Below are 15,991 nucleotides of genomic sequence, written 5' to 3'. Positions count from 1 at the left end.
GTTCTATGATATTAGATTGGAAGGATCCTGAAGGATGTGAAGGAACTATACAGCCATATGTATTGGATCATCTTCCTATAAATTTATGGGGACGAGATGTCCTAGATCAATTAGGTTTGACGTTAACAAATAATATCAATCCTAATGTGCCCACTACTAGAGCTAGACAAGGCTTTAGGAAAGAAAAAAGATTAGGAAAACAAGGGCAAGGTATAGCAGCACCAGTACAAATAGATCAAGGAACAGACAGACATGGGTTGGATTTTCAGAAAGGGCCACTGAGACAATCAAAATTACTTGGAAATCAGAAAGACCAGTGTGGGTTCCTCAGTGGCCCCTGACTAAAGAAAAGATACAAGTAGCCCATGATCTGGTCAAACAACAATTAACGGAAGGACATATACAACCTTCCATATCTCCCCATAATACTCCCATTTTTGTCATCAAAAAGATATCCAGAACTCCAGCTTGGCCATTCTTACATCTGCGACAGTGATTAACCAGGATCTATTTTATTATTGCATTTTTCCACATCATAAGGTTCTATTTTTATTTTTTGAGCTCATACAAACCTAGGTTAATGTTTTTCTGATCAGTTTTATTTTTTGACTGTGGAGTTTTTAAACATTGCAATGGAGATTTCACCTAGGTAAAGCTACAAGGCCTTTACTATTTTCTTATGTGTTGTACGTTTGTGTACACTCTTGTGTTTTGTGTTGTATGTCTGTATGTGCGTATGCCCATATTTCTTATATGAGGAGCGCTCATGAAAAAATGGATCCGAATTATTATTTTTTTTTATTCACGTGATTTAAATGGTTTAATTTAAATTATGTAAACAGCTGTTAAGGATTGTTTTTAAAGGTGGTTAACAGATCTGTTTGTTTACTAGTTTAAATTAGGTAAAAGGCTGTTAAGGATTGTTTTTAAAGTAGGTTAACAGATCTGTTTGTTTACTTTCACCTTTCCTTTTCATTATATTTAATAATTCTTTTCAGGATAATGTCTCTTTAGCATCATTGCCAGAATTCCTATCTCCATCCCAGTGCCAGTGAAGAACTCAACAAGTAATGCTCAATCAAGGAGTTAACTTACTTTGGGAGGAAACGGATTTTGGGAGGAAATGGACATATTGATAGATTCCTCCGCTTTGAACTGCTTGCAGAACTTGCCTGGACTATGTAACTATCGTTTGGTGCAGCGAATTGTGGTAATGCTGGCATATCTTTGCTGATGGTGTCACCAGTGATGCAATTTTTCCCAAGGAGCCGTCAATTGGCTTGGTGTCGTGGCATTTCTGTATCCTCCTCCCTTCTGCTAGTGATGGTCTAAAATTTGGGGGCCAATGGCTTATGCTGGACCGGTAGTCAGTGACGGGTATGATCCAATTGCAGTGGTATCAACCTAAGACAGGAGGCTGACGCCTAAAGGTCAGTTTTCCGATGACGGGTAAGAACCATATGTTGAATTGGACAACCTACCAGGCACGGTCCATAAGCCACATTAACCTCACTCCCCCACTGGCACCAAGGCCAAATTTGGGGGCCAACAGAGGTGAGGCAAAGAACCTCACCCCCCCACTGGTGCATAGACCTATCCACAAGTATGGCTGTATGCTGGACCGGTAGTCAGTGACGGGTATGATTCAATTGCAGTGGTATCAACCTAAGACAGGAGGCTGACGCCTAAAGGTCAGTTTTCCGATGACGGGTAAGAACCATATGTTGAATTGGACAACCTACCAGGCACGGTCCTTAAGCCGCATTGCTTGTTGTTTAATTAATCAGAAGGGGGGAGATGCTGGGAGCCATTAGCCAAGTAAGTATGACAATTTCCTTGCCAGCGTACCCCATGTTGCAGTGACATTGAATGTACTTAACCTTGCTCAAGGACCAAGGCAGATTAGGGTGTTCCCGGTTTTAAGATAATCTTGTTTAGGGCGTTCCCAGTTTAGGTTCCAGGTTTAAGGTTTAAGATTATTCCTGCTGGGAATAGGGCGTATCCTGCTGCCTGAGTTCCCCTTGAGTTCTCACGGGATTCAGACAGCATATTTTGGAGATAGAAGCCCAGTGGAGGTGAATTTGGGAGAGAAGGAGGATTTGGGAAGAGAACGTGGATTTCCCCAGAACGTGATTGTAGACGGCTGGTGTGAGTTCGGGAATAAAGAGTTGCTGTTTGAATCTACAAGCTGTGTGGTGGCTCGTGATTGTGTGCCCAGCCAGACTGCGGCATCTTCTGAGAGTGACCCTTGTTAATCCAGCTCTTGGAGCTAGGGATAGTCCTGAATTTAGTCACTGGAGTGGTGAAGAGGGAGAAGAGGAAGGGGGAGGGGAAGTGCTCTTTGCTAAAGTCTCCATATTTGGAAGACAGGTTTAGATTATAACCATATATCTATATGTACATTTTTGGTAAATTGTGTTTTTGTGCACAAAGTTCATACTTCATTTCACAATATCTAAGCTTTCTAGATGCTTGAGGTGACAGTGAATCATAAAAAGTAGTGCTAGTGAATTAGCCAACTTCTAAATATCTTTTTGTTATAATTGATAGAAAAGATGCATCTTGGACATGGAATTGTTTTATCTGTGGGCATTGTGTATCAGGACTTGTTCATTAGGCTGGCAGCAGAGGGGCACAGGGAAACACAGAAAGATGGAAGCAAGTGCTCAAAGATTTACATTTTGATGTAAGCCACTGGTGTGTGTGCATCTTATGGCTGTACTATAGGAATATTTTAATTCACTGGGAACATGCATTATTGCTAATATTTTAGTAGTAGAAATCTGTTAATGAAACAAGCTTGGTGTATTCTGTTGCTGTTTCATTTTAAATTGAGCATTAAGGGAATGAATTGTTTTAGTTGTAACTCTGCCAATATGTCTATCTAGAGGCCTGTTGCCATTTCTGTCTTCAGTGAAATTTTTGTCCCCAAGAAAGGATAACAGATTGAGTTGGTGTAGTGTATTCTTGGTTATCAAAAAATACTCATGTAGCTTCGGGATTTTGAATTGGTGAATATTCATGATGTGTGGAAAAGCACACACCACAATCTCAATCACACAAAATGGGATATTGTGTATATATGCATACAACCTAGAGGGACACGTCCAACTAAGCTTCTTGTGACTGGATGACTTTGTTCTTTGCTTGTGTGTGTGTGTGTGTTTTTTTTCCTGTAATCTACAATTTACTTTTAAAAAATAAAAATTATTTTAAAAACCTGAAAAAAAAAATAATATCAGTATAGTTACTTGTCTTAGGCTTTCCCTACGTTTTCCTTTGTATTTTATTTTTCCTTTTAAATTTTGGCAGGTGAACTGTCCCTGGGTCTAGTTAAGAAATACCCTCCAAAACACTAGGCTGCAGGGCTGGGATTGTGGCTCAAAGGCCTCACATTCGAGGCCCTGGGTTCGATCCTCAGCACCACATAAAGATAAATAAAATAAAGTATAGGGCTGGGGTTGTGGCTCAATGGTAGAGCACTTGCCTAGCATGTGTGATGCACTGAGTTTGATTCTCAGCACCATATGAAAAAATTTAAAAAAGGCCACCAACAACTACAATAAAATATTTTTAAAAAATAAAGTGTAAAAAATTATTAAAAAACAAACAAAAAACACTAGGCTGGTTGACCTGACTCACGTTCTGTCAGTGTTTATTTGTGAGGGCTGTTTGGCAAATCTTCTTCAATCTCCTCAGATGTAAAATAGTGACAGCAGGAAAAACTTAACAAGATTCTTAGGAGCCTAACATGCACAGCTTTATTACAAGGTTTTGTCATTGCCCTCGTTATTATTGTTTAAGACAGGCTGCCTGGTTGCCCAGGATGGCTTCAAACTTGCAATCCTCAACTCCCGAGTAATTTGGAATTAAGGTGTGCACCTGCAATCCGAAATTACTCAAGAGGTGAAGTTTATTCTAAGTATTAAAGAACTGTTAAAGTGACCAGACCTCTTTCCTATGACCTAACCCCATAATCTTTTTTTTATAAATAGGTATCTTTTTTAATATTTATTTCTTAGTTTTAGGTGGACACAATATCTTTATTTTACGTGGTGCTGAGGATTAAACCCAGTGCCTCATGCATACTAGGAGAGCACTCTACCACTGAGCCACAATCCAGCCCCTAACCTCATCTTTTTAAAGATAGGCAGACAAGTGCATCTGCAGTGGAAGTAAGAATGACACAAACCAAAGGTGCTACTTCTAGGGAAAACGTGGGGTAACAAGAAAACTTACTTAGAGTCGGGACATAGAGAGGAGGCTGAAATTAATAGATTTCTGAGGGCAGGGAAGAGGATCTCATTCATCTCTGTGTCCTGAGCGCCCTGCATTAAACCTGGCACAAAGCAGGTATCCCCCCGTTTCCCAAAGTGGGTAACCAAAGAGATATAAAACATGTTTCTCAAACCTAAGTCACGAACAACGGTGAACAGGGAGGGTACAGGTCGATAATAGGTGGCTATAGTTTCGCCAGAGACCAAACAGATGGAGCGGCTGGTTCGCCACCGCGGTCTGACGAACGTGGGGGTGGGCAGAAACAGTTGAAAAAAATGAATGAACGAACGACGCCGGTCCCCCCGCAGGAAGAAAAGGAATGAGCAGCCTCGCTTATACCTGCAAAGCCGCTATAGTGTGCCCCAGGCTCGTAGTGCCTTTGGCCAGAGGACACGTCGTAGACGCGGCCGAGCAATGCCAAGTAAAGGCCCGGATCCCCTGGCCTGCCGCGGTACCGGGCCAGCTCCTCGGGTATGAAAAGGCGAAAGACGGCACGGGGACCCCACCAGCCCATTAGTCGTGCTGCCAACACTGCCGCCGCCACCACAGCCAGGCTCAGCAAGAGTCCACGCCCGCAGGTGCTCTGCATCTAGACAGCTGCACCCACACCGCACTTACGAAGTTGCCGCCCCTCTAACCACAATTAAGATGGCAGAGACGCGTCCATGACGTCACTGGCGCGACACACACACACACACACACACACACACACTTTAAAATTCTTGTGCGAAAAGCTTATTACTTGGTCCCGACTCTTTCTCATACTTTTTAAAATATAGCTTGGGAACGTAAAGGGATGGCGAGAATGTAGAACAGCAGCGGAAGACCCTCTCTGATTATAGGCTATCCGCCCCCAACAAAGATGGCGGTAGAGGAGGCTGCGGGATGACGTAATGTCTTGACAGACGCGTCTTCTAGGAAATCAGGGTTCTACCCTTTGCTGAAGCTGTCCTTGTCTAACTGTCCTGAGTTGGTAGAGTCGCTTAACGGTGACGTTGCAACAGTCCTCACTTGACGGCCAGGAAGTCGGAAGCCGCTGCCGCCGCCGGCGTCCCCTGCCTGTCCCCACCCGCCGGGTGCTGTCGGAGGTTGACAGGTCGTGGCAGGGAGGCGGCGGCGGCGGCAGAGCCGGGCACCCAAGACGGAGACCCCATGGGGAACGCTCCGAGTAACAGCAGTGAAGACGAAGCGGCAGCCGCCGGGGGCGAGAGTTGGGGCCCACACCAGGACTGGGCCGCGGACTCGAGCACGACCCCTGGCTTGGGCCCTGCTGCCCCCGCGCTGCCTCCCGCTGCCGCGCTGCTGGAACCTGCCCGGCTACGAGAGGCAGCGGCTGCTTTGCGGCCCGCACCGCCCTACGAGTCGCTAGTGTCGAGGCACCACGGCGCGCTGCTACGCTGGTTGGAAGAGCGGCTGGGCCGCGGCGAAGAGTCCGTCACCCTTGAGCAGTTCCGGGAGCTTCTGGAGGCTCGTGGCGCTGGTTGTTCCGGCGAGCAGTTCGAGGAGGTCAGGGCCGGCTGGGTACTAAGGGGGCGGGGGCAGGGGCAGGGCGGTCGCCTCTAAGGGTTGTAAAGAGGTGGGCAGTCGCTCTGGAGAGATCAGGCAGGAATCCACAGAATCTGCAGGTTCTCAGAATCAAAGCATGGGGTTGCTGGGACTTATTTGAGGTGTTTGTAACCTGTTCATTCTGGGCGCGTGCTACCTCTCTCTCTAACCTTTCTTAAAGGCGTAGAAAGAAGGGTCTAGGCTGGCCTTGCTCTACAGCGCTGAATTAGCCAAAATGTCTTTGCATGTTGTAATGCAGGTATTCGTTCAGTTGACAGACGCTGAATTAGTTGCTCGGTGGAGTTTCCTTATTAGGCTCTAGATCAGTTTAAGAGAAAGGATGTTCAAGGATCAAGGGAGTGGCAGTGAACACCATTATGTTTTAGTGGCCTGCGCAGTTTTTTTTTTTTTTTTTGAAAACACCTTCTCAATCTAGTGTGGCAGCCAATAAATGTGGAAGGAGAATAACATAAACTGGGAAGATTCACACTCTATAGGCTATTCTCATCTCGAAAACACTGGCTTTTCCAAAATACATACTCGATTTTAGATCCTTGAAGAATAGGTTGTAGACTCATTTAAGCCATTATAAACCCCTCCAAAATTAGGATCCCCGTGGGTACTTGTAAATATACAGTTTCTCCTCATATCTGCACTGAGCACTTCATTTTAGAGTTAGAAAAAGACAGATTTAGCGTTACCCAGTGAGTTATTTTATTGGCAAAATTGGAACTATCATTCAGATCTCTTGATTTTTAAAAATGTCCCATTACTTTCTTCCTAGATCCTATTTCAGTCCACAGTGTTTTCTCTCTCTCTCTCTCACACACACACACACACACACACACACACACACACACACACAGAGTTGTTTAATCTGAAAATGAATAAGCCGTGTAGAATCATCAGTCAATGAAGGATGAGTACATAAAACAGTAAACCAACAGGTACTTATAATGTCATTGAAAGGTTCTGTTTACTTTAAGACCAGAGACTTTTGAAATGTTTTAAGAATTTTTTCCTGTACATGACAAGAATATTAAGGCAATGTAGTTTATATGTTTGTTTCTTTTCTTTGGTGCTGGGGGTCCAACCCAGAGTCTTCACATTCTAGGCAAGTGTTCTACCACAGAGCTATTTACCACCAGCCCTTGTATGTTTCTTTTTGGTGGTGGGGATTGAACCCAGTGCCTTGTGCGTGCAAGGCAAGCACTCTATCAACTGAGCTATATCCCCAGCCCCCTTGTGTATTATGTTTTCCTAGAAGAAAATGCCTTAAGACATTCTGATTCTTAAAAATATTGGTCTTTTTTGGTCTTTTTAGTGAAAGATCTCCATTTAAAAAAATTCCAAGAAAACACATAATACTTTCACTCTAGTACCTATACATATTATAAGAACATGAAGCAGTGGTAGAAAGAACTGCAGATCTGCTCAAGGAGTTGGCACTTTTAAGATTTGTCTAAAACCAAATGGAGAGAAATGGTCTTTACATTGTGAGACAATCTGACAGGAATGGACTGATAGATGGGGGTTTATAGAAGTCCCAACATAAAAGGCCAAGAAATCCATGGGGTGTGGTCCAGAAAAATCACTCCAGGGCCGTGGCATTAGTCATATGTTCAATTGAGCAAATATTGGTTGGGCCAAGCATTTGGATGACAGTGGACAAAGCAGATACTTATCTTAGAGTATGTAGCATGGTGGAAGAGGCAAATATTAATCCAAGTAAATGTGTGGTGAATATTTTCTAAGTAAAAGGTTAGGAATAAATTTGAAATGTATTTAAGCTCATCCAGATATCAAACAAGACTTAAATAAAAAAGTAATATTTTAGCCTAGATTTGAAAGGTAAAGCAGTTAAGGAGCTGGACAAGGTAGCAGTGTTTTTAGGTAGAGGTAATTGCATCCAGAGAATCCAGAGAATGGAGAACCTGGAGTCTGTTATGGTATAAAAATTTAGACAAAACTGCTTCAGGGAACAGGAAACCCAAAGAATTTTTTGTTTTTAAACAAAAAGTTTTCTTCTTGTGCTGGGGATTTAGCTCAGTTGGTAGAGTGCTTGCCTCACATGCAGAAAGCCCTGTGTTCAATCCCCAGCACCACAGTGGTGGCGGGGAGCTTCTTATGTGAAGGTCCAGGGATGATATGGTGGGTTCAGATATCAAGGACTTGTCTTCATCCATTTTGTGCTGTCTGCCTTCCACAGGTACCTTCAACTTAATGATCCAGTTGACTTCTCCTGCTCTCACTTTCCACATTCCAACAAGCAGGATAGGAAAAGGAAAGGAGATGGCCACATCCCCCTTTTTTGTCTTTATTGTCACCTGGCCACACTTATCTGTAAGAGAGGCTGGGAGCCTGGCCTGGTGGTGCATGCCTGTAATCTCAGTGACTCAGGAGTCTGAGGCAGGAGAATCACAAGTTCAAAGCCAGCCTCAGCAACTTAGTGAGGACCTACATAACTTAGCAAGACTATGTCTCAAAAATTAAAGAGAGCTGGGAATGTGGCTCAGTGGTTAAGTGCCCCTAGGTTTAATCCCTGGTTCCTCCCCACCGCACCCCCACCTCCAAGCAAAAAAAAAAAAAAAGAGAGAGAGAGTGGGGATGGGAAAGATCATTATTCCATGCCCTTATTTTAAGCTTAAAAAAAAAAAAAACCCAAGATTTAATTGCTGAGGAAAAGGAAAGCAAATATTGAGGTATAGTTAATTTCTTTAACACAAGGCCAGATCATAGAATGTAGAAGGAAGAAAATGAGGTGAACAGTAGGCAGGAGCCAGACATTCCAGTCCTTTGCAGCCTGGTAAGGAATTTGGAAATTGGAGTTTTAGGCAAAGAATCACCATAATGATTCCTGTTGCCTGATGAAGAACCACAGAGAAAGACCATAGTAGACCCAAGGAGAAAAGTTAAGAGATTATTGTCATAGTCTAAGTGAGAAATTTGGTGACTTGGGCTAGGGTGGTGGCAGTGAAATGACATGAAGTGGATAACCTTTTTAAGTAGAATATACAGTTCTTAGAAATATTGTATATGGGTAGAGGACTAGAAGGAGAAATAAATTAAAGATGATTCCTACATTACTGTTTAGACTAATTAGATGGTTTTGCTATTTTATTGAGAAAGGAAACATTTCAGGGAAGGTAAGATCTGGAGCAGGAAGAGTTATGTTTTAGATATGTGAGTTTCAGATGCTGAGTGGAGATGTCAGACTGTTGAGTTTGTGTGTACTGTGCATGGTGTATAGAGTCATCTATTTGCAGATTGTATTGGGCCTTATGAAAAAATATCCACATTGTGTCTATAGATTATGCTCAATGATAATCCCTCAGATGTGGTCCATGGACTATTTAGCATAGTCAAAATCAGAAGCCTTTCAGTTGCAGTTAAAAAATTACATGGGAAGAAAACATGAACAGTTCTATTTTATTAAGGATCCCAGGATCATTATATTATCTATGTGGCAAAAATTGACATTAAGGAGTTGTTAGCATAGCATTTGAACTGGTGATTATAAAATGTTGGAAATTTTTATTTCATTTTTGTAAAAATCCCTGGGACAATCTGGAGTTATGTCATAGGATAATTAAGTATCCAAACACAGCCACATTCCCAGCCCTTTTTTTTTTTTTTTAAATATTTTATTTTTTAGTTTTCGGCGGACACAACATCTTTGTTTGTATGTGGTGCTGAGGATCGAACCCAGGCCGCACGCATGCCAGGCGAACATGCCACCGCTTGAGCCACATCCCCAGCCCCCCAGCCCTTTTTAATTGCTAAGTTGTGTAGGTCCTTACTAAGTTGCTGAGGCTGGCTTTGAACTTGTGATTTTCCTGCCTCAGACTCCTGAGTCACTGAGATTACAGTGTGCTTGGAAGTTGTTTTTCATTTCATCTCCCTCTTTACCTCAGCTCAAATACATGGTATCTGATGACTTAGGCCAACTCTGTGGAGCAGGTGGATGACAAGTACCAAACTAAGAACAGAGAACTAAACTAAGGTCTTAAAAGGATCAGTGATTCATGTAAGATAAGAAACTAAGTTTGGGCACCATCTTTCAAAGACTCCAGAATTTGTGCCCTTTTCCCCTTAAGAACTGGTGCTCTGGGTTCATTTTTCTTTGGTCTTGAAAGTAGATAATAAACTCTTTAATTTTCCCCTCATGCCAAGGAAGGCTGGGCAGGGATAATACAACCTGAGAAAAAAAGTCATGTGTTTTTCTTGAAGCTTGTTTACCATATTCAGGTTTGGTATGGGAGGAGTTGGGGCTTGGTTTGATACTAATATTTGATGACCCCAACTGGTTAGCATTGGTTAATTGAAGAGGGCACTTTTGACTCAAAGCCAAGGTTTAAAGTCTTGGTGGTGATAATCTCACAGTGATTCTTCTATCCATAAATGAGCAACAATTGTATCAGAAATAGCCAAAGAAAATAAATATTGGCCATACATTTGATACTTGCTTTCAAAATATTTCTGTCCTTAGACTTGAACAAACTTCTGTATATGATACATTTAATTCTACACCTAATTTCCAAAAATGTAAAATAAGTTTAAGCGTTTTGTGAAATGATAAAATGTCTTTGTTGTAACAACTGAAATGACAAGTGATTTCCCCTTCATTCATTTTTATAATAACTAACGTAAGGCTGAGCATGGTGGCCTACACCTGTAATCCCAGCAACTCAACCAGGAGGCTCAAAAGTTTGAGGTCAGCCTCACCAACTAAATGAGACCCTGTCTCAAAACATAAAAAGGGACTGTGGATGGATGTAGCTTGGTGGTAAAGTGCCCTGAGTTCAATCACACACACACACAAAAGCTAACAGAGTAGAGCAAATTATCATGGGTGTACATGATTTATTATGATAATGCTAAGAATTCCCAAGTATATCATGCTTGTTAATTTGCCTCCATTTGCATTGCTGTTTAAGCCCACCCAGTTGTCTTATTTTCACATATCTGAGACCTTAGTGGCTTGAGGTGATGTCATAAAGAAGATCTTGGAGTTGTACCAGGAACCAAAGTCTGAAAGCTTATCGTTTTATAGTACAACACACCTTTTCTCATGGCAGGTGTGGTCCAGGAGAAGGACTCTTTGGTTTGCTCACAGGGAGCAACATTTAATAGACTGCTATGTAGAAGAGAAAATTAAAATTAAATTCTTATTTGACACCAGAGATTAGAGATTAGATATTTGTATTCTTAATAGGGTATGTTTCTAGAAAATCATGTAGACTGTAGGGCAGAATAAAGTGCTGAGCACAGGACGATAACATGACTTAAAGGGGAGAATTTCAAATGAACGGGTCTTATTAATTTTTCATACTGTAAAATTCATCGGGTTGTAAGCTCTGAGGGAAGGGCCATTTCGATTCATCTTTGTTCATTGTCTTGGCACAGTCCTGGCTTAAAACCAATGCTTAGTAAGTATTCCACCTGTAGTGGCCTCAGCGTGATTTAGCAAATTGAGTAAGGCGCAGTCATTACACTGCAACTTCATATTTCATATTCTATCTGTAGCCTTTTACTAATAATGTATTTATTGGCATCGGAGAAAATAGTGTAATATAGTTTTTTTAAAAAAAACTAAAAATGTTTTTTAATTACTTCTGGGTTTAGAGAAAGTTTGGAGAAAAACCCTAAAGCCTATCTTGGTATTTTCAGGTCAAAAGCATTAATCAAAAAAAAAAAAAAAAAAAAAAAAAACGTAGAATGACTTTGAGCTCAAGAACTGTGCAGATAGAATTATGCAAATGTACCTCCCTGCCCTGTGTATGTGCACCACAAAGTGACAGCAGACTATAAGCATTGCTTACCCTCTTTTCAGAGCCCTCATCTCCCCACTGCCTAAGGGACCAAATACATATTGCTCTGAATGGTTGGAGCCCACAGGCCAGCCTGTCTTCTTCAGCCTCATCTCTCTCTGTCCCACTGCAAAGCCCTGTGCTAACTCATGGAACACCTCCCTTGTCATGTGTGTGGACCTTACTTCTCTTAATTCTTCAGAATTTTCCACCTTGACACCATCATCTGGTTAGCACCAAGCCAGCTTGAGGCATGATTCAGATGGCCTGTTGCTCCATCCTAAGTCTCTCTGCTTTCAAGGACCACAGAGCAGCACTTAACTAGTAGCATGACATTTGAGAACATCTTCACCAGGTGTGAGATGCTGAAGAATTTGCCTGGCAAGGGAAGAAAGGGATATTCCTCTTAAAAGACACAGCAAATATATAGAGATGGAAGAGAGCAAATTTTGTGAATGATACTCCTTTGGCACCTCGTTAAGAGTCTGAGCTGTCTGGGACCCTAGTAGTCATTACATATAGACTGTCCCTCTCCTTACCCTTCCATAACATCCTGAATGGATGTGTAGTTAGCCTGTTAATGCTGTCAGACACTTTTCACTTTATGAATTTGTCCCTACCACTACTATTCTTTGGACTGAGCTTGAAACTTGGGCCTAGAGCCAAACTATTTGTGGCCAAATCCTAGTTCTACCATTCTTAAGCCAGGTGACCTTGATGACCTTACTTTACCACTGTGTTTCTCAGTTGCCTCATTTGTAAAGTAAGCAGAATAATAGTATCTGCCTTATATAATTGGTGCAAGGAGTAAGTGAATTAGTTGATGTAAAGTGCCTAGAATAGTGCCTGCCATGCTACATACTCATAAATGTTGTAATGGGCTGTGCTATTTATTCCAGTTGCTGTGTGACAGACATTTAATACTTTACTTAGTCAAGGAATGTCAGACAGGTCTTACAGATGAGCACCCTAAGGCTGTAAATGGATAGGTGACCCACTCAGTAGACCAATGGAAGAACAGGGACCAGATCCAGATTTTTGGACTTTTGATGGAGTGTGTTTCTTTTGTTGAACCAGCATGTAGCCTTCCTATTTAAGTCAGTTCATTGCATTCTGTTGGTCTAAATCCACAGTTTTGTTTTGCGATGGCTTAGCTCTCCATTTTCATGTATGCAGTATGATCTGATGTGGGTTAAGTGGTTAAGTAGGTTAAACAGGAATGGATGAGGATCTGAGCCCTATCTTATGCTGCCCGCAGGCTGAGGCAAGTTCTTTAGAGTTGGATGGAGAAAAGAGAGAGCTCAGAGATTTTTTTTTTTTTTTTTTTTTTTTTTTACCAGAGATTGAACCCATGGGCACTCACTGAGCCACATCCCCAGCCATTTTTAAAAATATTTTATTTAAAGTGAGGGTGTCACTGAATTGCTTAGCCTTGCTAAGTTGCTAAGGCTGGCTTTGAACTCACAATCCTCCTGCCTCAGCCTCCCCTATGCTTTAGACAGGTCTTTAAGCGTGTGGTCTCCTAAGTGCAAGAATCTTCGGAGGTTTTCTGATCAAAGAATGGAGAATGGAGGCAGGGAACTTTGATTCAATATCAGATATGTGGGGCTGGGGATGTGGCTCAAGCGGTCGTGCGCTCGCCTGGCATGCGTGCAGCCCGGGTTCGATCCTCAGCACCACATACAAACAAAGATGTTGTGTCTGCCGAAAACTGAAAAATAAATATTAAAAATTCTCTCTCTCTCTCTCTCTCTCTCTCTCTCTCTCTCTTTAAAAAAATAAAAAAAAAATCAGATATGTGAACCAGGGAAAGTTTCTTTTATAGCTACAAAATGGGAAGGTTAATAGTAAGTATCACTACTATTATAAAGAATTACTGGTATTATGCACATAAAATGTTTTGAACAGTATCTAACATATGAGTTAGAGTTCCCCAGTCTTTGTCATTCCTATTGAATGGGTTACAGCTGTGCTAATCCCATCAGACCCTGAGTCATACAAATATCATTTTCTCATATACTATAATGCTGGAGAGTTGAGAAGTAGGTATTACCTAGTACTGTAGTATTGACACCGTGGAGCCTCAGGACACCTTTCTTCTTACTCAGTGGCTCCACTTTTTATATTTGGGTTGGGCTTAAAATTTCTTTCTTTCTTTCGTGTGTGTGTGGGGGTGGTATGTGTGTGTGTATATGTGTTGCTGGGGATTAAACCCAGAGCCTTGTGCATGTTAGGCAAATGTTATACCGTGGAGGTAAACCACCCCCAATCCTAAAATTTTTCTTTATTATTACAAAAGCAACATATGTAGATTACAGAAGGTTAAAAATATGGAGGAGCAGGGAGGCTGGGGTTGTGGCTCAGTAGTAGAGCACTTACCTTGAACGTGTGAGGCATCTGGTTCAATCCTTAGCACCACATAAAATAAATAAAAATAAAGTTATTGTGTCTATCTACAACTAAAAATTATTTTAAAAATACAGATGAGCAAAAATAGGAAAATACAAAACACACTACCATTGTTAACATATTTGTATTATTCTGGGGTTTTTCCCTCATTTTTTTGTGACATTAGTGATTGAACCTAGGGCCTTGGTGCATGTTCTACCAGTAAGCCCTTTATATGCATACACATTTATATATTTTGTATCAATAAGGGAAATGCACACATGCTTTTTCATACATTTTTATATTTTGTGTCAGTGTGGGAAGTACTTACATGCTTTTTATTTAATCTATATTCTTTTGTAACCTACTTTTTTCAATTAATGTTCCTCACCTTTGCAATGATACATTTCCGTTTAACATCATGTGCAGTCTATATTCAAATTTATCCAGTTGTCCCAAAATCTCCTTTTATTGTGGTATATCCATTGTATATAAAATTTTGTTTAGAGGAGAGAAAATATTATAACCCTCCCCACCCAGTGCTGGGGATCAAACCCAGTGTCTCATGCATTCTAGGCACACTACTCTACCAGTGAACTATACCTTCAGCCCAATATAATGCTTTAAACTTTTTAAAAAGTTACTTATTCCATCGGATGCTTGAAATGAATACTTTAAAATTTCAGTTTTTATTTTTACCAGTTATCCATGGTTTCAAGATCATGAGACTAAAAACAAAAAACATGTTTTCCTCCTCGAGAGCTGTTACTTTTTAGCTTGGTTCTTGAATATTTATCTCTGTGTTACAGAATTTTCAGTATGGGGCTTTTTCCATTTTATTCCCAGCGTAGATGAGACCTAGTTGTGTGTGTGTGTGTGTGTGTGTGTGTGTGTTTTGCTGGGGATTGAACCCAGGGCTTTGTGCATGAGGCGAGGTAAGCACTCTACCAACTGAGCTATATCGCCAGTCCCGAGACTTAGTTGTCATTTACCTTCCCATGCCCACACCTGCACATCTCTTGGCCTCCTGGGATTGTACCAATTTTGTTTAGATCACCCTTTGAGGTTTATGTTATTATGACTATGTAAATTCTTTTCATAGCTGAGTCACACTATGAAAATAGTTTACTTATGAATTCTTTTGTTTGCTCTAGAGTTAACAATTGAACTGGTGCTTTTTTCTTTTTCTTTTCTTTTTTGTGGTGTGAAGGATGAAACACATGGCCCCACACACCCCAGGCAAGTGTTCTACCACAGAACTGTACCTCCAACCCCTGAATTGGTACTTTTATTTTTCATGTATTTTATCATTAATTCAATCCCAGATTGTCTGTCTAAATTTCATCTAACAAAAAATATTGAATGTATTCAGACACATGGATATTGTGTCAGTTTTGTCTTCTCAAAGAAATATTTCCCAGAGCTTTCTGCTCTGATTTAGTTTAGATCAGACGTGCTGTGGTCTTAGAATCTCCATCATCATAGGGATTTATTTTTTTCTTCTAGTTGGATCCCATTCATTCTTTCCCTTTCTTGATATGTTCATTCTGGTAGGCATATCCTCTAGTAGCTTTTTGGAAAAGGGAACATTAAGTAGTTCATTTATTGAGAACTCTGCACGTGTAAGAATGTCTATTCTACTCTCCCACAGTATTTTGGCAGAGTATTAACTTCTGTTTTTAGAACTGGGCAAAAATGTCGCAAGCACTGCTGCCTTTGCCTTCTGGCTTCCAGTGTGACTGCCAAATCCACCCCACTCTGGTTGTTGAACTTTTGTGAGGAAACTTTCTTCTTCCCAGAAATAGGAATTCTTTCACTTAATTGTTATGACATTTTGTTGTGATGTACTCTCATCCATGGTGCCGATTATTCAGCCCCTTCAGTCTCCAAATTCACACCCTTTAGATAGGGGAATCATAATTTTTGTGATATCCTTCCCTTCCTTTTCTGTGTTCCATCTTTCTGGGACT

At 41.2% G+C, this 15,991-nt stretch overlaps 2 protein-coding genes across 2 annotated transcripts in view; one reads left to right on the top strand and one right to left on the bottom strand.

Annotated features, from left to right (window-relative positions):
• Positions 1-3,628: 3,628 nt before the first annotated feature.
• LOC124102270 (neuferricin-like) lies at positions 3,629-5,326 on the bottom strand. Its single transcript, XM_046458498.2, has one exon. It carries the CDS (start codon positions 4,865-4,867, stop codon positions 4,463-4,465), a length of 405 nt encoding a protein of 134 aa, XP_046314454.1. The 5' UTR covers positions 4,868-5,326; the 3' UTR covers positions 3,629-4,462.
• LOC124102269 (zinc finger ZZ-type and EF-hand domain-containing protein 1) overlaps positions 5,275-15,991 on the top strand; it is a 36,647-nt gene continuing 25,930 nt past the window's right edge. Inside the window, exon 1 of the mRNA XM_046458497.2 lies at positions 5,275-5,784. Within this exon, the coding sequence (XP_046314453.1) occupies positions 5,431-5,784 (354 nt within the window). The 5' untranslated portion in view covers positions 5,275-5,430. The remainder of the gene's footprint in view (positions 5,785-15,991) is intronic.

Source organism: Marmota monax, unplaced genomic scaffold (assembly GCF_021218885.2).
Source record: "Marmota monax isolate L192 unplaced genomic scaffold, Marmota_monax_Labrador192_F-V1.1 WCK01_AAM20220418_F8-fsc01140, whole genome shotgun sequence".
Classification (NCBI taxonomy): domain Eukaryota; kingdom Metazoa; phylum Chordata; class Mammalia; order Rodentia; family Sciuridae; genus Marmota; species Marmota monax.
Note: the sequence above shows the minus strand (reverse complement) of the source record. Positions and strands in the feature narration are given on the sequence as shown.

Excerpts from the sequence above, each read along its gene's own strand:
- LOC124102270 (XM_046458498.2), bottom strand. The coding sequence starts at position 4,867 with ATGCAGAGCACCTGCGGGCGTGGACTCTTGCTGAGCCTGGCTGTGGTG.